Source organism: Aquarana catesbeiana, linkage group LG03 (genome assembly GCF_042186555.1).
Source record: "Aquarana catesbeiana isolate 2022-GZ linkage group LG03, ASM4218655v1, whole genome shotgun sequence".
Classification (NCBI taxonomy): domain Eukaryota; kingdom Metazoa; phylum Chordata; class Amphibia; order Anura; family Ranidae; genus Aquarana; species Aquarana catesbeiana.
The window spans coordinates 222,092,800-222,114,189 of NC_133326.1; the positions used below are offsets into that span (position 1 = coordinate 222,092,800).

Sequence of the window (21,390 nt, forward strand, 5' to 3'; positions counted from 1 at the left end):
GGGTACTGAAAGTGAACATAAGTGGGAAAAGATAATAGATCAGGTACAAGCATAGTACTAAACAAGAGACAGAGGTCTGAATACAACCTACACCAAGATTTGGGTGTTCAGCTGAACAGATTTCTGCATTTGAAGTAATGTATTATTGTTTAGCTTAAAAGGATGCTGTAACTGCAGTAAATATAACATGAAAACTGTAATCTAAGTCATACAGCTGTTGTATCTAGATTGGTGTTTACTTTCTATTTGGGAATGTGGTTTCAGCTTCTAAACATCATTTAGTTTGTAAGCTCCTCCAAATGTAGCATTTGGAATCTCACAGTTGACTCATTGGTTCCTATGTGTTCCTAATGTTCTTTGTTGTTCATGTTAAATGTCCTATTAAATCACTTATTATCATTTAGTTGGAACTAAACCTATTGATTTAACTGTTCCCCAACATAGTTACATTCAAGGCATGCTGTTAAAAATAACTGTCACAATTGCTTGTGCTCTCAACCAAACTGTCACGTCATCAAATGGCTGGTATAAAATCTGTATTGTGTACAACAACATATCAGCTGTGGATCTAACAGTGCAGTTTCCTTGGCTTTAAAGGGTTTTGTTCCTCTTTAACTGCTTCCGGACTGCCCACCGCACATATACTGCGGCAGGGCGCTCTGGTTGCGCAAAACACCGTACCTGTACATTGTTCGGTCCTTCTGGGTCTGGGGCGCGCATGCTACCGGAGACCTGCTCCCGCTGTGATTGGACACAGCGGGAGCCAATTAGCAGGTCCGGCCGTTGCGATGGCTGCTGGGACCCGCCAATCGTTTCGAGGAGAGGCAGAACTGCGGTCTGCCTATGTAAACAAGACAGACCGCTGTTCTTTCAGAGAGGAAAATGGAGATCTTAGGCTACAGTACTTGCACACTGGGGCGGTGCCGGCGATAGCGGTAAAGCGCACTAATCAGCACTTTACCGCTGTTATAGCAGCATTTTGGCGCTGCTTTTCGAGCGGTAGCGAAGCGCTTTTAACCCCCAGGAAGGGGCTAAAAGAGGTTAAAAGTACCGTGATGCGGCGCTTTTCAGGTGCTTCAGAAGAGGTGCCCAATCATTCCAATGGGCAGAGGCGGTGGAGGAGAGGTGTATACACCTCTCCCCCACCTCCCCAAAGATGCTGCTTGCAGGATTTTTTTCCTGTCCTGCAAGCGCACTGCCCCAGTGTGAAAGCACTCGGGCTTTCACACTGGGGTGGCTTGAGAGGCAGTTTTCCGGCGCTTTACATGCGCTATTTTTAGCGCTAAAACGCCTGGAAACTTCGTCAGTGTGAAAGGGGTCTTATGTTTCTGCTAAGCAGAAACATGGATCTCTGTTTTCCTCCAGTGTGAGCATTACCCCCACATTACCCCCACAGTTAGAAAGCACTCCCTAGGAGCACACTTAACCCTTTGATCGCCCTTGATGTTAACCCCTTCCCTGTCAGTGTCATTTATACAGTGACAGTGCATTTATTTAGCACTGATCACTGTAATAGTGTCACTGGTCCCCAAAAAGTGTCACTTAGTGTCAGATTTGTCCGCCGTAATGTCGCAGTCCCACTAAAAATCACTGATCGCCACCATTACTAGTAAAAAATATTTAAAAAAATGAAAACTCCACAAATCTATCCCATAGTTTGTAGACACGATATCTTCGGAGCAAACCAATCAATATACTCTTATATTTACCAAAAATATGTAGCAGAATACATATTGGCCTAGATTGATGAAGAAATTAGATTTTTTTACATTTTTTTTATTGGATGTGTTTTATAGCAAAAAGTTAAAAATATTTTTTTTTTTTTCAAAATTGACAGAATTTTTTTGTTTATAGCGCAAAAAATAAAAACCGAAGAGGCGATCAAATACCACCAAAAGAAAGGTCTATTTGTGGGAAAAAAGGACATACAGTTTGTTTGGGTCAGCACCGCACGACCGCGCAACTGTCAGTTAAAGCAATGCAGTGCCGTATCGCAAAAAATGGCCTGGTCATTGAGGGGGTAAAAACCTTCCGGGGCTGAAGTGGTTAAGCTGAAAAAAATACAATATCTATCAACACATTTATTAAGTGATAATAATAGCAAGGGTTTTTTTTAACATTTTACAAACAAAAACAATTTAATGATCTAGGGTATCACATTATTATAAAAAGTTTGGCTAATCATGATATTAGTATTATAAATATAATTTATCTTATATATTTTTCTATATTTGAGTCAGTCATTTTTGTAATGAGACTAACATTATATCTTGTAATGGAGTAAAGAAAAAATTGGGTAGTCTCTACAATCAGTAATACTGATTGCACGTAACTTAACCTTCAAATTTATTTTTGACAAAGACCGTCAAAATTCTAATCTTGAACGTGAACTCACTGAATGCACCAGGCACTTTAATATGGAAGAATTCCATGCATTGCCTGACTTGATGCTTCTGCATGACAAGAGTGCCACTGAGGACTTCCCGGATTCACAACTAGATCCTGTGGGTGACCCCACTGGCACCTCAGTTACTATAGCTGCCCTGTCTCCCATATTATCCAAAGTCTCTACCAAATTTAAACCCAAATCGTAAATTTCCAGATTTAATGACTTGCCCAGCCATTTGGGCCTTTCTCTACCAATCCATTAAGTACCTAAAGCATAACAAATGGCAGGAACTTCCATCTAACCTTACCTCTAATCAGCTACGAGCACTTAGACACCTACAAAAACGTAATGACATCATTATTACGCAATCCGAAGGGGGGCAACATTGTTGTCATGTCACATACACAATACCAGACTATGTGTCATGAGGTCTTAAATAACTCCACATAGTATAAACCCATTTCATCTACCAAAATCAATGGTTTTATAAATGATTTTAGAGAATTGTGCACTGGGGCATTTTGGCAGGGCCTGATAGATAGGGATTCTCTCAACTACCTAAACCCCAAACACCCACGAACTCCCCACCTTTTACACATTGCCAAAGACACACAAGAATCTTTCCTGCCCTCCAGGCAGGCATGGGTCCTTAACGGACAATGACAGTAAATTTGTGGATCGTTTTTTGATGCCACACATATTGAGTTTACCATCATATATCCGTGATACAACAGACCTCCTGAGACACGTTGAGGGGATCCAGGTCCCCCAGGGCTCCTTCCTCATGGCTATCGATGTCGAGTCCCACGAGTGGGAGTCTCGATGGCCAGATCCTTTCTGATGGAACAGGAACGCACGTCCTGGCCTTTAAATTAATTTGTTCTACAGTTGTTTCTTTTCATACTCACAAAATGTCTTCATTTTTGAAGATCAACATTTTATACAGTCCCAAGGCATGGCAATGGGCACGTTGTGCGCCCGTCCTGCGCTAACTTATTCCTTGGAGCTTGGGAAAAAACTGTCTTTTCCATCGATCACTACACAGCTTTCCTACAGTCTGTGCTCTGTTGGTATAGATTCATAGACGACTTATTTGTGGTTTGGAATGGCTCACCAGCTCAGTTAAATGAATTTATCCAGTTATGGAATGTCAACTCTATGAATCTACACTTTACAGTCAATTTTGATTATACACGGATCCCATTTTTGGATCTGTTGATCATCAAGAATCCGGAACATTGGGGACAGATCTCTATCGGAAGCCAACAGCAGGCAACACCCTGCTACATGACTCCAGTGCCCATCCTAAGCCTCTTGTGACTTCTTCTCTCTTTTTCCAAATTCCTATCATCCTCTATGGTCCACGTGTAAATCGTCCTTGGAAGCCTCTCTGATCTTAGATCCATACACCACAACCCCACTAAGCATTTTTGACCCCTGGACTACAAAGCTGAGGGTCCATAAGCTCTGGTGAGTGGGGTCACAAGAGGGGAGTGTGTACTTTGAGTGTGTTATTTGAGACTCCTTTCAACCTGGATACTTGAATTGTCGTTGGAAGCACTTTGCACTTTACTTTATTGTATTATTTAGTATTATATTATTGTTTACATTTGTTTATTGTTTACATTTATGCTAATAACCCATTAGCGCTGTTAAATATTTGTATATCCGGTTACTTTTAAGAGGCTACTCCCGGACCAACCTGAGAAGGGCCTTGAACAAGGCTCTTACTCGTACCAGAACATCTCTGCTATACCCTCCTCCACGAACAAGCTGCACTAACACTGTTAAGATTATCACCAAATTTTCAGCACATCATGGCCAGCTTAGGGATATTCTTTCCAAGCACTGGCACCTCCTAACAGATCATCATATCTTAAACCAACATCTTCGCAGCACCCCTGAATTGTTTTTCCGTAGAGCCAACTCCCTTAAAGATCGCTTAACTAGCAGCCATCATCGATCCAATACAAGTCACCCTCCGAGATCGAGGGGCACTTTCCAATATGGGCATTGTCCACGGTGCCCCTGGATTCTCACAGGCACCCATTTCATGCATTTTACTCCATCCAGACTTCAGCCCCCTTGAACTGTTAGTCTCCCCCCAGTCACCGCGGAAGACCCCTTTACTGGTGCCGTCTGTGTTTGCCGGGACTTGGTTAAGCAGTCTCGCATCTACCCCATGTAACATCAGCATATTGCGTGTTTGATATGTTGCTTCAAATACTGTTTTACTTGTATGTGATTAATTACATTGTTATTGATTATGTGCCAATTAAATTATAGATAGCTTCCTGACGAAGCAGCTCAGTCCATGAAACTTCTTGAGATGTTATCCGTGATCAACTATCCCACTGTGATCTTCCCCATTTGGGGAGTATTATCTTGGTGATATACATGGACTGTTACCCATGTTTTTAATTTGTAACTGACTTTTTTGTCTTGTGTTATGTATTAATAAACTTTTGTACTATTTTATATAATTATCTATACAATTGAGTTTACCCTTATTGCACTGTACCGAGATAGTCCACTTGCCGCCTTTTTTCTTTGGTAAAACCTGGCAGGGGACGAGGTTCCCAACCCTTTTATCTTGTAATGGAGTATGTACTAAAACAGAGATCCTGTCACAAACTGGCCATGGGAGGATACTTCAACAGAAATGGTTAGTTTGGCCTAGCTACTAGTCAAATGATTCTTAAGGAGATAATGAGAGTCAGCTATAGAAAGTCCTGCGCTGGTTCCTGTAAGCCATGAGCTACGTCACCAGGATCGCTAATTCCCCAGAAAGAACATATAGTTCTCATGAAGTAGGAGATGAAAGCAAGAGGAGCCCAGGGATTGCAGTAAAACAGATTGTAGAGCAATTCCTTGATGCCATGATACTTGATCAGCCTCAAACAGCTATCGCACTTCTTATAATTTAAGAACTTGTGATTTTACTGTAACGCTTTTATTTCAAAATGATTACACATTTTAAGAAATGGTTTTAACATTAACCTGAAAATAATTTTTAATGTCACTTATGCAGATAACACTCGAGTTCCCTTTGCACATCATTGGCATGATTATTCCTAAGCTGTACAGAAAAAGCCAGTTGTTTCCAGAACTGGAATGAGTCATCAAAGCAGTGACTCCTCCATCAAAAAGTCTGAGGTTTCTATCAGACTAATGGAGTTGCAAAGCAAGATGTTGTGCTTTTTTTTTAATCAAACTTTTTTTTTTTAAACATGGGATATTACATGAGCATGGGATATACATTAAATAGCACAAGAATGGGTTAGTAGTACCATGAGATGCTTTCGCTTTGGAAAACCAAAAGTACTCTGGGAACCCTTTGTCTGTAATGTGTAATACAAAGTTTGTATATAGATAATCTAAAATGTAAATATAAACCTTAAAGTGGTTCTAAAACCTTCTGTGCTTCACTCCCCTAGATCCCACCTTTTTCTTACCTGAGCCCAATCCAGCCATGTGCACGAGCGCAGCGGCTCCATCCGCTGTCTCTCTCCTCATTGAACAGATTGACAGCAGTATGAGACATTGGCTCTTGCTGCTGTCAATCAAATCCTTTGACATGGGAGTAGGGGGCGGTGCAGAGTCCCACTGTCTGTGTCAATGGATGCAGAAGCGGGACTCGGGAGGGAGCACATTCAGGTGCCCCCAAGGAACGCGGCTTTAAAGAGGAGGGACTTAGAGCACCGGCAGGGGACCCCAGAAGAAGAGGATTGGGGCTGCTCCAGGCAAAGCTATTGCACAGAGCAGGTAAGTATAGGCATGTTTGTTATTTTTTTTTTTTAAAACACGAAGGTTTACAACCACTTTAAATAAAGAAACAAAAATAAAGGCATTGTACTATCTTTTTAACCAGCAGAGACATCCCAGGTGAATACTGAGACAAAATCAACTACAGGATAAGCCACATAGACATGTTTTTTTTTTGAGTAGTCAGAATAGATTGACTGGCTTGCATTGAGAAGGAGCAACAGTATAGCTCAAGCACTCGTCAACAGAACTAAGTAGGAAGTCCAACCTATATATGTAATAAGCAGATACAGCTGTCACACATATTTATTAACTATACATAGAAGACAGCTTAAAAAATATTATGCACACATATGAAATTATTTGCATTACGCTATTTTTTAAACACTCTAAATGCACTAGATTTCTTTTGCAATCTTCAAAAAATGATTTGAAACCAAGAGTTAACCACAAGCAAAACACACATTTTTGTGTTGCAATTGAATATGCCTATACATTATAAACATATGCACTTCAACTGGATTTACCTCATTTGTCCTTAATCTGTGCAAACAATATTTTACATATCTGTTCTTCTGATGTCAAAGCAACACACTATCACAACAGGTCCTACACATGATGGGCAATATTTCATTTGCATTTATTTTAGAACCATGGGCTCTTGATGATAGTATCTTCGCTCAGCATACATAATTATCATTATAGTCAAGCATGAGCTACTGCCAATAAATACATGGTTAGTATCTAAATAGAAAGCCTAACATGATACTTCTAACTTGTGCAGACAAACAGCCTGCACTGTTTAAACTGATGTGATTCAGCACAATAGAGGCATATCTGGTGTGTTTACTGTGTGGTTGTTTGTTCATATGGAGCAGACAGTGTTGGCGATGTGTTTGCAAGTCACCTTGGATGTGTTATGTGAGCTTTCTGAGTCCACATGGACCACAGCCAGTGTTCCACATATGGGGAGAGTTATGCAGTAATATTATAAACTTAAGCTAGCTGTGCAATACACAGTAATTATTTTATTTTCAGGTGATGACTCTACTGTCAAGTATACCCTTTTGCTCATAAAGGCCAGTATTGGAATAGACAAGACTGTAGAAATGATAGCTAGTTTGACTAATGTTTGGGCACTGTGTTAAGGTAAAGCATATGGATTAGATTACTACTGACTTGTAAAGCAGACTTATATTTTATATTGAAATGTACAAAAACATGATAATGTATAGGATTTATATTTGGAGCACTTCATGGTTTCTATTATCTGCAGCAAAATGTCCGAACTAGAGATGTTTAGATAAAACTCTGATGTTCTCAGTTAAATTTTTGGAGCTTTTAATACAATAATAATATTGTATAAACCGAACGATAGTCTGGTTTAAGTCAGTGCCACCAATCAGATAAAAGATCTTAGTAGTTTTGTGTGGCCACACTACTGAAAACTGATGAAAAACAAGAGGCTTAGCACAAAATGTCCTTTACAAGAAACTGATAAATAAGTCCCTATATATTTTTTTATTCAGATTTATTAAAAAGATTTGGTTTATTTTTTGTTACTTTATACCAGCTGTATTTAACTTTGTATGTATCACTGATGTTGTTGGGTTTTCTGCAGACTGCTTGAAGACATCTATAACTGACATCTCAGGTTAAATACAGAGATTTGTTTTGCAAATACACTGGCACATCAAAGTACCTCTGCAAAGTGTGGTCACCAACTCTAAGTTGTCTACCATCTTGACTTCCCATCTTGGGTCATATACAGTATATATATATCAATGAATACATTGAGAGCAGGTATGCCTGTTCTGTCAGTTTTCCTGACCACCTGCACCTTTCATTTTCTAGTCATGACTACTCAAAGTAAGATGAGATATCAAGAGTCAAGGCTGCTGCACAAGGTTCTTCCACCCATCACATGTTATTGTGTTTATCAGAGTGAGGTTTGTGACACCATTTGTAAACCCCGCCGCTGGCCACATGCAGTCACCTACTCTTACATCTTGTCCTTGTCAAGTTTGCAATCTTTATATTGTAAGTATAGTCACTGTTATTAAATAAAATTTTTAAATATTCTACATTAGGTTGGTATTACAATATTTTTTTCATAGTGATATGCATGTTCTTGACTTCACTTTGGCCTGCAAGACTGAATAGCATTAGTTTATAAAGCTACCTTCTTGTCTCATATTGGATCTTAATACCCATTGCCATTTCTGTTTTTATTTATATCTGTTATAGATGATTTTAACATACAACAAAAGCAGGCACTAATCTTAAATATACGGGAAATTATATTACTTCAATTAGCACTAACAAATACCAACCTTTTCATAATAGGCATCGTTGCCAAGGTGAATTTGGTATTTAGAAAATATGCAGTACTGTGCACGAAGACTCGTAAAGGTAATGACAGATATTTAAGTTGCACAACTGGAACAGTTTTATGCCGCGTACACACGACCGGACTTTACGGCATACTTGGTTTGGTGGACCGGAGTCCGTCGGACAATTCGATCATGTGTGGGCTCCAGCGGACTTTTTTCCCCAAAAGTTCGACGGACCTAGAAATGAAACATGTTTCAAATCTTTTCGATGGACTCGAGTCTGGTCGAAAAGTCCGCTCATCTGTATGCTAGTCCGACGGACAAAAACCGACGCTAGGGCAGCTATTGGCTACTGGTTATGAACTTCCTTGTTTTAGTCCGGTCGTACGTCATCATGTACGAATCCGTCGGACTTTGGTTGTTCATGTGTAGGCAAGTCCATTCATTCGGAAAGTCCATCGTAAAGTTCGTCGAAAAGTCTGCAGGACAAAGTCTGCCGTAAAGTCCGCTTGTGTGTACGCGGCATTTCAAATCTTTTCGACAGACTCGAGTCCGGCCGAAAAGTCCGCTCGTCTGTATGCTAGTCCGACGGACAAAAAACAACGCTAGGGCAGTTATTGGCTACTGGCTATGAACTTCCTTGTTTTAGTCCGGTCGTACGTCATCTCGTACGAATCCGTCAGACTTTGGTTGATCGTGTGTAGGCAAGTCCGCTCATTCGGAAAGTCCATCATAAAGTCGGTCGAAAAATCTGCGGGACAAAGTCTGCCGTAAATTCCGCTCGTGTGTACACCGCATTAGAGTTTAATTTTGGAAGGAAACCCCTATTTGGCTCTCCTAAACCCATTTTGAAAATAATTAAGTACAACTACAGACCTCACATGTGGCTGGTCCAATTTGCCCTCTGCTCAGTAGCAACTACTCACAGGTTACCACTTCAGAGAAACTGTAAATATATATGTTCTTGCTTTACAACATTCATTATTAATTCAAATATGCTGTAATATATCATTTTGAAAGTAAATAATATAATATGACAAGTGTTAGTCTTCATTTCCAGCCAGGTAAACCCAGGCACTTAGCACTTAAGAGTTACTACCAGAATGAAGAACAGTGTGTAGGGCAGCTTCCTCAAAAAACAAGTCAGGAAGAAAGATGCCCCAGGGGTTGGCATATACAAACTGAATACCAGCCTACTGGTCTAAAGGTTTTTTTTATATAAAAACACAAGTATAATGAGATTAATACTTTCAATATAACATATTACAAATTGGCCCACACCTTATTCAGTGCAGTTCACTGGGCAATTGCATTACACTGGTGCAGCCCCAGGATCCCTTGGGAACAAGTTCTGAGATGTATGAAGGCCTATCAGCTTATGGAGAGGGTGCAGCATACTATTATGTATACTATGCCTGTATTTAATAGGAAATGGGAGTCTTGGCCTGCTTATGGATTTGTAGGTGCTTAAACACATGGACAGCAACATGCCTGCACTACTAAGCAGAAGTACTGGATATCCTTGTATTTTTCCTTATTCTGACTTAATTTTGGGTACTTGAATCTTGTTTTTTGTTTTTATTTTTTTCTCTCTTTTACTGTTTACAGTCTGTTACCACGGCAAATTTGAGAAGACTCTGGATTGACTTAGTTAGCCAAATCCCAAAAGGGACAATGGCCATAATTTTTGTATGTGTCCTCAACATTTAAGAAATATGTGTACAAGACTGTTACTTGATCTATGCAACATTTGTATGAGTGTTTTTCTTGTTTTCTTATAATACAATAAAAACGTTGGTAAACAAAATATAACATATTACTTACAGCTGATAGTGAGCGAATACCACGCACTGGCAGATGGAAGCCCATTCCTATAGATTTTATGATTACCAAAATAGCAGGCAGATTTTTCCTGCAAAAAAATAAGTTTTTTATTTACTATAGAACTGTTATATGTTCTTTTGAAAATATGAAATGTCAGCAAATGTTCATAAATTTGGGAAACAAACAATAAAAAAGTGCAAACATGCATTCTAAGGCCCCTTTCACACAGGGCGGATCAGCTCAGCGGACTCTGCTAGGTCAGAGCCCCACTGATTTCTATGGGGAGATCGGACGAAAATGGAAAGCATGTCCGTTTTCATCAGATCTCATCCGATTCCACCAGACGGATGGCGAACAAATCGCCATACGTCTGACTTGAGCAGATCAGATGGCAGACGGGTGTCAGCGGACACATCTCTGCTGACATCTGCCTGCCCATAGGAGTCAATGGGTGGCCCGCTCGGATCCGCCTTAAAAACGGAAAGGCGGATCCGAGCAGGCTTATCGGGGGCCTTATAGACCAGCCTTTCTCAACCTTTTTACCTCAGAGAAATCCTTGAAATAACCACGGGGTCTAATAAAACTCTTGCTAAAAGTAATGATATCAGTGAGTTAAAGAAATTTTTTGAATAAAAAATGTGCTATACCTAAAGTGTTTGACAGCAAGAGGATCGTTTTACGAAAGCCCCTGCTATACAAAACAAAATTATTTTCAATAATAATCCTGAAATTAAATAAATAGTGATAATAATATTATTGGCCAAAAAAATTGCATTCTCCTACATTAGTGGTCAGTGTAGAAATGCCCCTTTACATTGGCTGTCAGTGTAGGTCACCCTTACCTTTGTAATTGATTGAAAAGTGTCTCTTTCCTTTTCTTTTTTTGTGAAAAATGTCTATATGGCAAGTAGGTAATTGCTAACAGGACAAGGTTTTAGTATGTGCTCCTCCAAAAAAGAGTTTACCGTACCTGTATGTCTAAATAATTTTGCCATTGGCCTCTTTCCACCTGGTGGGAGACGCAAGCAGGGGTGCTAATATCACATTAGAACCTGATTTCAAGTCCGGATTTACTAATCTAGTCTGGCCAAGGTATTAATTCTTCTAGGTCACATCTATTACACACAATTAGCCAGCAGTGACAGGACATTCTATTAGACCATTCAGTCATTTCCTGTTGGAGTTCCTGGAATAATGGTGTCTCTCACTTGGTTGATGTGTATGTAACAGATCATCTATCTGCTAAATTAGTTCTTTAATGATCATGGTTATTCTAATGTCCTATTTTTTTTTGTTCTTTATTTATATATAAATATATGAAATAACATCATTACTACATCACCAGAGAGTTACCAAACATCCATGAAATTTGCAGGGAGCAATACACCATCTAATTTACAAAGATAAAAAAAAATGTAGATACATTGCTAATATAAGTCATGCTTACCATAACCATTAGAATGCTATTCTCATTGACTGCTTTACTCTAAATTTTCAAACCTTACTAGGATAGGAGTACGTGCTTCCTATTCTGCTCTTTTTCTTTGTATCTTAAAACAAAAAAACACCCTACCATCAAAGAAAACAGAAACAAAAAACAAAACTATCCAAGGAGCTCTCCCCCCGACATCCCTCTCAGATGCTGCGTACCACCCTACAGTCCTAGGATTTAACCCTACAATTCTAAAGGAAACAAATCTTTAAACAATATGGAGTCCATATCCTCCGATATTTCTCACTCTATTCTTTCATTGACATTGTGGTCTTCCATTTCCTGAATTTCCATAATTCTAGCCAGCCATTGAGATTTAGTCGGAGCATCCGGGCTCTTCCAAAGGGCTGGTATACATGCATTTGCTGCCGTTAGGAGGTATTTCAACAATTAATTTTTTATAGCTTTTATTGGATAGGGGCGGGTCATGGAGGAAATATGCTACAGGCTTCCTCTCAAGAGACACACCAGTTAGCTCTTTAAGCGTATGTTCAACCATATCCCAGAAATTGTTCAACTTTGGACATTCCCAAAAAATTTGAAACAGGGTACCCTCCGGCTCTGAAAAGTGCCTCTTATACTAGTAAACAATGTAGTGACCCTTTTTTATTGATCAGTGTGACTAGTATACAGACTAGTATACTTTCATAACTCCAGAAGTAAGAAATGTACTGCTCGTATTTTATGAAATACTAAGAAATACAGTAAAAAGTTCATACAAAGTATTGGTTTCCAGCAGAATTAGAAAAATATGAGAGCCACACAGTTAGTGGCTGCTATTTATTTGTCTGCTATAGTGAAAATGCAGCATTTACTTAGCTTTTCTTTCTTAAAAATCACAATGTTTACAGTATTTTTCTGATAGGCAAGTAACAGGGGAGGGAGGGCAAATCTGTTTGAGACTGTAATATGTTTTTTGTACCGCTCATCATAGGCAGCAGCAAGGGGCTGAACTGCATGAGGTATGTTAGCACACAACCACATACATAAAGTCTACTGCAGGGGCATCAGTACTAATATGACTGTGGCTTCTTCAAGCCACCATCCTATGCCACCTATGGTACCCACAAAAACAAGATGACAGTTAAATTGTAATTGGGCTGGTGAGAGTCTAGCCATGGTTATGGTTTTATATGTAGCACCCTGGTGTTTAGGCAGGATTGCTAATAAATTTAGTTTGCCGGGTGGTAATCTTCCTGGCTAATTGTTAGAAGATCAATTGATTCCCCTCTAATTCTGGAAATGCTGCACCTTTTCTTTTCTGTCACTAGGTGGCACTGTGGCTGGTGACATTAGAATGGCAGGAGGCTTCGCAAGGTCAGAGTATGAATGGATGGGGTGTCTCAGCCAAGTGGCAGGGGTTTCTTTAGTACCTTGGCCTGCTAGGAGAGCCTATTTATTTGGGTGGAGTCAGGTGATCGGGGTACTGTTCCACCTGGGTGGCTCTCTAGGTGCACGTGGGTTATGTCGCCCTGGGCTGCTAGGCCGAAAGCCTGAGGCCTATCTCGAGGACACCTGGCTGCTAGGCTGCCTGAGGCCTATACAGGAGCAGGAGAAGCAGCGTAGGTTTGGGACTTCAGGATTGGAGCCCAACCAAGTTGAGAAGGTTCAGCCGGATGGGAAACCAGTTTTGGTCGGGGGTAGAAGGAAAGCTGTCGCCACTAAGGGACCATCCATCTTACTACCGGAGACTACAGTGAGTAAGAAAGTACCAGAGCAGTCTTTTCACCAACCGGGGAAGAAGTGGGAAAGCTTCAGCAAGTGGCAAGCCAGGGACCCAGCAGGATAGCGGGGGTGACGCTTGAGGAGTGTACGGCGGGATAGCTGTGGAAGAGCTCAGGGGCATCCAGTGACGACTAGGATCTGTAAGTCTAGTGAGAGACTGGGAGCTCAGTGAGTGAAGATTTACAGTGAAATACTGTGAGATAAGAAACTGACTGTTCTGTGTTACCAAGTGTTACGTACAACTACCTTTCATTGACTGTTGCAAGATTAGTTGCCATAGGAGACAGCGGTCCTACCTATACAGAAGTGTTATCTGGCTGGAGGCCTTCCACGGTATAGCTGTCTACCTATAGAAGTCTTGGAGTCTGCCAATTAGCATTGCATCTACTCAAGGGTGTCCTGGCCCTAACCCTCTCTCCCACAGTTCTGTTAATAGAGAAATAAATCTCTTGTATGCATTTAAAAAGTGACTGGCGCCCAGCATTTCTTCTTGCACTTCACCCACCATGCCTGGTAATCCACTCTACAAAGAAGGATGTCAGCTCTCCCTCACTCTGGAGGTCACCATTAGGCCTCTAGGGGTCGGGCCCTTGCTACATATATATGAAATGCATTGAGCTGACCACATGTTACAGTCTGATTGTAACAACTATGTAAAGCAAAGGCATACCTGACTGGATACAAACTGAATTGGAGGCTTGAGTAGGCCCTCTTATTACAGAGGTTTGTAAAATCTAAAGAAAACTGTACAACCAGATTGTAACTTGTATAGGGAATTTTATAAATAGAATGTGTTCATATTCAACAGAATCTTATAGCTATCATTGAGTAGTTTAGTTCTTGTCTCTACTGGAGCTTACAATCTTATTTCCTATCCATGTATTTCAGACACATAGGGGCTCACTTACTATATGAATAGTGGCAGTTCACTTTGAAAAGTGTAAAGCTTTATTCACTATGAAAGCCCAATCATGTGGAAGAAAAATTAAAAAAAAAAAGTTTTTGTTTGCACCTCATTGAATGATAAAAGTGAACACAGCTTCAACTCAGTGAACACAAAGTGAACATGCTCTATTCCTTTAGTAAACCAACAGGCACTGTGAACAATCTGGAGGAAAGACAATTAAATTCATAGCTTATGTTTTAGATTATGGTAAATAAACTAGAGCTCTGGGCAGCCCATACGAATACTGGGAGACAAACCAATTTATAGAGGTGGAATCCTAGGTCTGAATTAGACAGGGCCCTTAACACTATAAAAACTACACATTTTTACAGTAATAAGTACTAAGGTCACTAAATGTGCAGTAGGGGAAAATGCAGTTCCCTTGCATAAGAAAGTATAAGAAAGTATATTTCCTGCATTTATGGTAATTAATGACTTTTGGAGCTTCAGCTCCAGATGCAGAAGTATCATTTTTACTTTAAGATCTTTGATATACTGTTTTAGAATTTTAATAGAAATTCAAGCTACAATATCAGAAATTCATTAATAATTTAGGATTGCTTATAGAATCAGTTATTGAAATGAAAGTGTTTTAACAGAATAAGTAATCGGCCAAATAATCATACAGGAAGTAACTGTAACTTGCAGTTTACTAAACCAGTGCAAACATAAAATCAGTAATGCAAAACAGGTTCTGGATGGCAAAAATCATGCATACTGTACAGAATAATGGAAGATGCACAAACATGGTCTTTTCACAGCAATGTTTTTTCACAGCAACGTCTTTATGACAGCAATGTCTTTGTGAAGGTTACATGTGACTACTAGTAATGCCCTTCGAGTCAACCATGATTTCAACCTGTACCCAAACTGTTCACAGTTCACCAAACAGGCAAATTTGGACAGGCAAAGGACTGATTTGGTCAGTTTACCAACTTGCCTGAACTTCTGGCTGCTGTAGCCAGAAGTAAACCATTTTGTGTATTACTACCACCACCAAATGATGACAGCGTCTCACAACCAGCCATCTTGTTTCAAATTGTAAGCCAGTAGCACACATCCTAAGCAATGTCATTGACCACATACAGTACTATGCAAAAGTTTTAGGCAGGTGTGAAGAAATGCTGTAAATTAAGAATGCTTTCAAAAATATCTATTTTAATTCTTTATTTTTATCAATTTACAAAATGCAAAGTGAGCGAACAGAAGAGAAATCAAAATCAAATCAATATTTGGTGTGACTACCCTTTGGCTTCAAACCAGCATCTATTCTTTGAGGTAAACTTTTACAGTTTTTGAAGGAACTTGGCAGGTAGGTTGTTCCAAACATCTTGAAGAACTAACCACAGATCTTCTGTGGATGTAGGCTGCCTCAAATCCAGTGGCAGCTGGTGCGCAAGCCGGGGGGGGGGGGCGCAGCAAACAAACCACCTGATCCCACCCCCTGGTCTTCTCCCCGGTTGCCCCCCCTGCGGGTGGTACTAATGCGGTTGGGTTCTCAATCGGCGTCAATGCAGAGCACTCAGAGTTCGCTCTGGGCGTCCATCTCCTGAGACCCGGATCTTCCTGTACATCCTCCCCCCTGCCCGGCCAATACGATCGATTCTTCTCTCGGCCAATCATGCTCCTGATCGACCGGGAGGAGAAGCAGGAAGACAATAGCGAATAATAATTCACTATTGTCACACAAGTAGGTGTCCTCTGTGCCCCGGGCCCCCCTTTTTTGAAGCCAATTAGAGCCTCAGACTCTAATCATGTGCTTAAAAAAACCCCATTGGAATCCATGCGTTCGACACCCTGCATGTAGATTAGGGGCCCTGTATGGATTAGAAGGGCGACGCCCCCTGCACCCCATATGGAGCGGCCGCCACTGCTTAAATCCTTCTGTCTCTTCATGTAATCCCACACAGATTCAATGATGTTGAGATCAGGACTCTGTGGGGGCCAAAGTATCACTTCTTTATACTAAAGACAGTTCTTAATGACATTGGCTGTATGTTTGGGGTTGTTGTTCTGCTGAAAAATAAATTTGTGGCCAATTACACGCCTCCCTGATGCAGGGGTGGATCCAGAGTCTAGTCTCGGGAGGGGCACTGTCAGAAAATACATTTTTTTGTGGGAAATTTATCGGGGAAATGGCTGGTGTTGGCGCTTCAATCATCCTGGCACCATGGTTGATATGGTGTCAGGGTGATTGAAGCGCATTATTCTATTCTATTATTACATTATTAAATAAAATTAAATAGTTCAACTCACCATAATGCAGAATCAGTGGGAGACTTGAGTGTGTCATTTGTCACCGTCGCGTGCCACCAGATGCGGATTGTCACTTGCCACGTCACCTGCTAGAAATTGCAGATTGTCACTTGCCACGTCACCTGCCACACGTTGCGGATTGTCACTTGCCACGTCGCCTGTCACCAGATGCAGATTGTCACTTGCCACATCACCTGCCACAAGTTGCAGATTGTCACTTGCCACGTCACCTGCCATACGTTGCGGATTGTCACTTACCAGTTGCCACGTCACCTGCCACAAGTTGCTGATTGTCACTTGCCACGTTGACTGTCACCAGATGCAGATTGTCACTTTAAACCTCACATGCCACACATTGCGGATTGTCACTTGCCACGTCACCTGCCACACTTTGCGGATTGTCACTTGCCAGCTACCATTGTTACTTATTGTGTCACTCTCCTGCTCAGATGGGGATTGTCACTTGCTGTGTCCCAGAGTGAAATCCGGCAGCAGAGAGATGATGTAATCTCTCTGCTCTCATGGCTGCCTGCACAGTGAGGGCGAAACTGCAGGGATGCAGGGCGGGCACCGGGCGGTGAGAGATGATGTCATCTCTCTGCTCCCCGCCTGCCGGCCCGCTGATTGCCCGCCCACCCGTTCACCCACTGAGCCGCCCACCCGCTCAATCACCCGTCCGCTGAACTTCCCACCCACCGAGCTGCCCGCTCACTCACCCGCAACTCATTTCTGGGGGGCAATTGCCCCGTTGCCCCCCCTGGATCCGCCCCTGCCCTGATGGTATGGCATGATGGATTAATATCTTCCTGTTTCTCAGCATTGAGGACACCATTGATCAGGCAAAGTCGAGTACTATAGACGCAGTGGTTGGCCAATGAAACTTAATGCAGCAGAAAGACACATCTTGCTTACTTCCCTTTGACATCGGAAGATGTTTACCAGTGCCATCAGCACAGAACTGGCAGAAACCAGTGGGACACAGGTACACCCGTCTACTTTCTGGAGAAGTCTGTCCAGAAGTGGTTCTCATGGAAGAATTGCATCCAAAAAGCCATGCCTCCCACATGGAAACAAGGCTAAGCAACTCAACTATGCATGAAAACATAAGAAGTGGGTTGTAGAAAATGCTCAGTACTGATGAGTCAAAATTTGAATTATTTGGCTGTAGCAGGAGGCATTTGTTCACTGAAGGGCTGCAGACAACAGTGAAGCATGGTGGAGGTTTCTTGAAAGTTTGGGGCTGCATTTCTGCAAATGGAATTGGAGATTTGGTCATGTAATGGTGTCCCCAATGCAGGCAGATACGTATTCATTGTGCCATACCATCAGAGAGGTGTGTAATTGGCCCACATTTATTCTTCAGCAGGACAACGACCTCAGGCATACAACCAATGTTATTAAGAACTATCTTCAGTGTAAAGGAGAACAAGGAGTCCTGGAAGTGATGGTTTGGCACCAACAGAGCTCTGATCTCAACATCATCGAGTCTGTCTGAGATTACGTGAAAAGGCAGAAAGATTTGAGGCAGCCTACATCCACAGAAAAATCTGTGGTCAGTTCTCCATTGATAACAAAGAGTATGTGTACTTGCGCACTGCTATGTTGTGCTAAAGAGTGCTATATTCCCAACAATCTAATGTCAATGTGCTTATATACGGATCGCTCACACCTATACACACTCTCAAAAGTGTACCAATATGCAAAAATATAATCATAAATGGTGCCGCACTCCTATATGAACCAGTAGTAATATCATTTTAACCACTTGCCGACCAGCTCACCTACATTTACGTGCGATGCGGGAATATGCCCGTGGGTCGCCGCGACCTGCGACCTCCTAGTACAGAGGCAGAACGAGGATCTGCCAGTGTAAACAAGCGGATCCCTGTTCTGACAGGGGACATGTCAGAGATCTTCTGTTCCCAGTGATCGGGAACAGTGATCTCTGTCATGTCCCAGTGAGCCCACCCCCCTACAGTTAGAACACACCTAGGGTATATACTTAAGCTTTTGATTGCCCCCTAGTGTTAAGCCCTTCCCTGCCAGTGTCATTTTTCCATTGATCAGTGCATTTTTATAGCACCTTGGCGTGATGTCTGACAGGCCATGCCCTATGCGTTACGCCACAGGAACACGTGGCTTCCTCAGGGGATGTCCCTCAGGGGATGTGTATAAACGTGTATAAAAATTTGGCCTGTTCTAGGACAGCATGGTTTTCCTCAATTCATGGAAGAGGGTAGGCATCTCTTGTGGTAACAGCATTCAGAGGGTGCTGTTCTTCTTCCTCACCAAGATAATTGGAATCACCTATGGGCTCTTAATCTCTTGGATCATTCCTTGTTGCATCATCTGTTCTAGCATCTGCTTGACTTCTCGGGAGAGGTGTGTAAGTAAGCTTTGCTATCTTTCCTGAGTGCGAGGGCTCACTCATGGTTTGCCTGCAAGAACACTTTTGACCACTTACCCAATAGTTGCCTTACTGCTTCTAACTAAGTTAAAGTCAGTTCTTCTGCTGTCAGTTTATAAGGAGTGGTAACCACTGAGTCATATATTTACTCATGCCATATAGCAACAACTATGAAGTTTTGGTGATTCTAACCAGATCTTGCTGGATCACTGTGAGGACATGGGATCCACAAAAGTAGTGAAACCTTGCAATCTATGATGAAGGCCTGACATTCATGGGGAGTATGAGTGCTTGATTCGGTGGTACCTCAGCCTCTCTCCTAAGGTGAATCATGATGATGTCAGCTTTTCCCCCAAATGTATTCAGAGCTGGCATCATGGCCTTTCACTGCTTGACTCCTGGCAGTGGGTGATTTAATTGAATAGCATCCTCTGTGCAAAATTGGGGCAGTGTTTCAGGTGGTGGCCCAACTCTTGACAGTCACAGCATGGGGATTATGACCTTGTCTGCCTTGGCCACCTCCAATGTGGTGTTTGCCTTTTTCAACCCCTCTTTTTCCCCTCAGAGGAGTATTTCTTTCTGCACTCCAACACAAAAAACTGTATGGAGCTAAGCCATCCCTTATGTCAGTTTTTGTATGGCCACCTCCCAATGGAGCCATGTGTTTGATTTGGTTTTCTACCTATGATGGCCTTGGGTGTGTCCAAGCCTGTAAGTCTCCGCTTCTAACAGTGTAACTACACATTGTGGTTGCCTTTATCTTTCTTTTCCAGGGTATATCTGATCTTATAAGACGAACTACAAACTGTTCTTTCAGCCATCTGTCCATATTACCCTAGTCATGCCATTCTACCCTGAACTTTTCCTTGTGGCATATCTCTGCTGTCATGCCTTGTAGTTCCAATGCATATTGTGGAATGGATTCTCCCACTTTCTGCTTTTTGCCAATGTGGTTCTCTGTTACTTTAGTGTTAGTGCTTGCCCACACCGCTTCTAAGCATTTACCTATTTGCCAAGAAAATCCTGGTCTTCCTCTGGGAGATGCACGATTAACTGTTTTTTTTCCCCCTCTAGGTCATTAATAGCAAGTTCTGCCTGGTGAGTGGGCTGAATCCCCTATAAGGATCAGGCCAACAATCTCTTGCCAATATTACCCAAGCTTTGACCTTGACCTGTGTACTTGGATAAGTGCTGTGGCAGGAATCCTACCAAGCCGTAGGAGTAGTACTGTAACTGTAACTTGCAGTTTACTTCCAATCTGGACACCTTATGAAAGCATTTTATGACACTTTATTTTCTAAAAAATACCCCTCTACAGTTCTTCAGCAGCAGGCGCTTGCTACCATAGTAGGTCCAGGCTCCCCAGCACAAATAAAATTCTGCCTGACATTTCATAAGAGTCTTGTTCCTTTTAAGTTATGTTTCCCTCTTGACCAAGCCCCGCTCTTTTGTTTTAAATGATGTGTGGCAGATGGTCCCATTCATTACCTGTTTATATATAAAATATACCTAATATTTAAAAATTAGGGTAATAGGTTCTTTGTTCAAAGCCAAATGCACCTACAATTAAAGGGTTTTACATGAGCTTACCTTAATTAATCTTTGATGTCCACACAAGCTATATAGCTGTATCACATAGCACATCATAGCATTAATCATTACTGAAGCTCAAGTTTAGGAAAACACAATAACATACATTTTTGGAATATGCACTTTTACTTAAATCAAGCATGACTGGCAGTTGGGTGTTTCCGCTTTGTAGTCTACTGATTGCAACATTTTCCGTTTTCCTTTTTACGGTCTTATAATATGACACATTCCTGCATTGTTAAGTTAAATATAATTTCTGTTTAGTATTTATTAATGTTAATAGACCTTCTAATTATGGCTCTCCTGCACTTATACCCCATCACAATTCATACACTTCATCTACATGATCATAGGTAATGTTTGATACAAATCATATGCATGCATTCATGCATACAGAAAATCAATATGAAATTCATTAAAAACATTATAATTCTGATGTATGCGATTACAAGAAAAAAATACATCAGTCCTTACATATTATGAAAATATATTCAATGGATTTAAGTATCAATGTAAATAACTTTTATGTGCAGAATTCAACTTTCAGTGGTATGATTATTCTATATTGCTCAAAAACGTTTTGATTTTTTGGTTAGGTGAGAAATGAGCATGTGTTGCCCATAGTGGCTAAATAATACCCAGCTGCCTTTTTTTTGCATTGCA

The 21,390-nt window shown here is 41.2% G+C and overlaps 1 protein-coding gene across 2 annotated transcripts in view; it reads right to left on the bottom strand.

The window, feature by feature from the left end:
- CPED1 (cadherin like and PC-esterase domain containing 1) overlaps window positions 1-21,390 on the bottom strand; it is a 387,681-nt gene that overhangs the window by 15,995 nt on the left and 350,296 nt on the right. For both annotated transcript variants that reach the window (XM_073619808.1, XM_073619809.1), the window contains exon 20: window positions 10,312-10,399. In XM_073619808.1, the coding sequence (XP_073475909.1) occupies window positions 10,312-10,399 (88 nt within the window). The remainder of the gene's footprint in view (window positions 1-10,311; window positions 10,400-21,390) is intronic.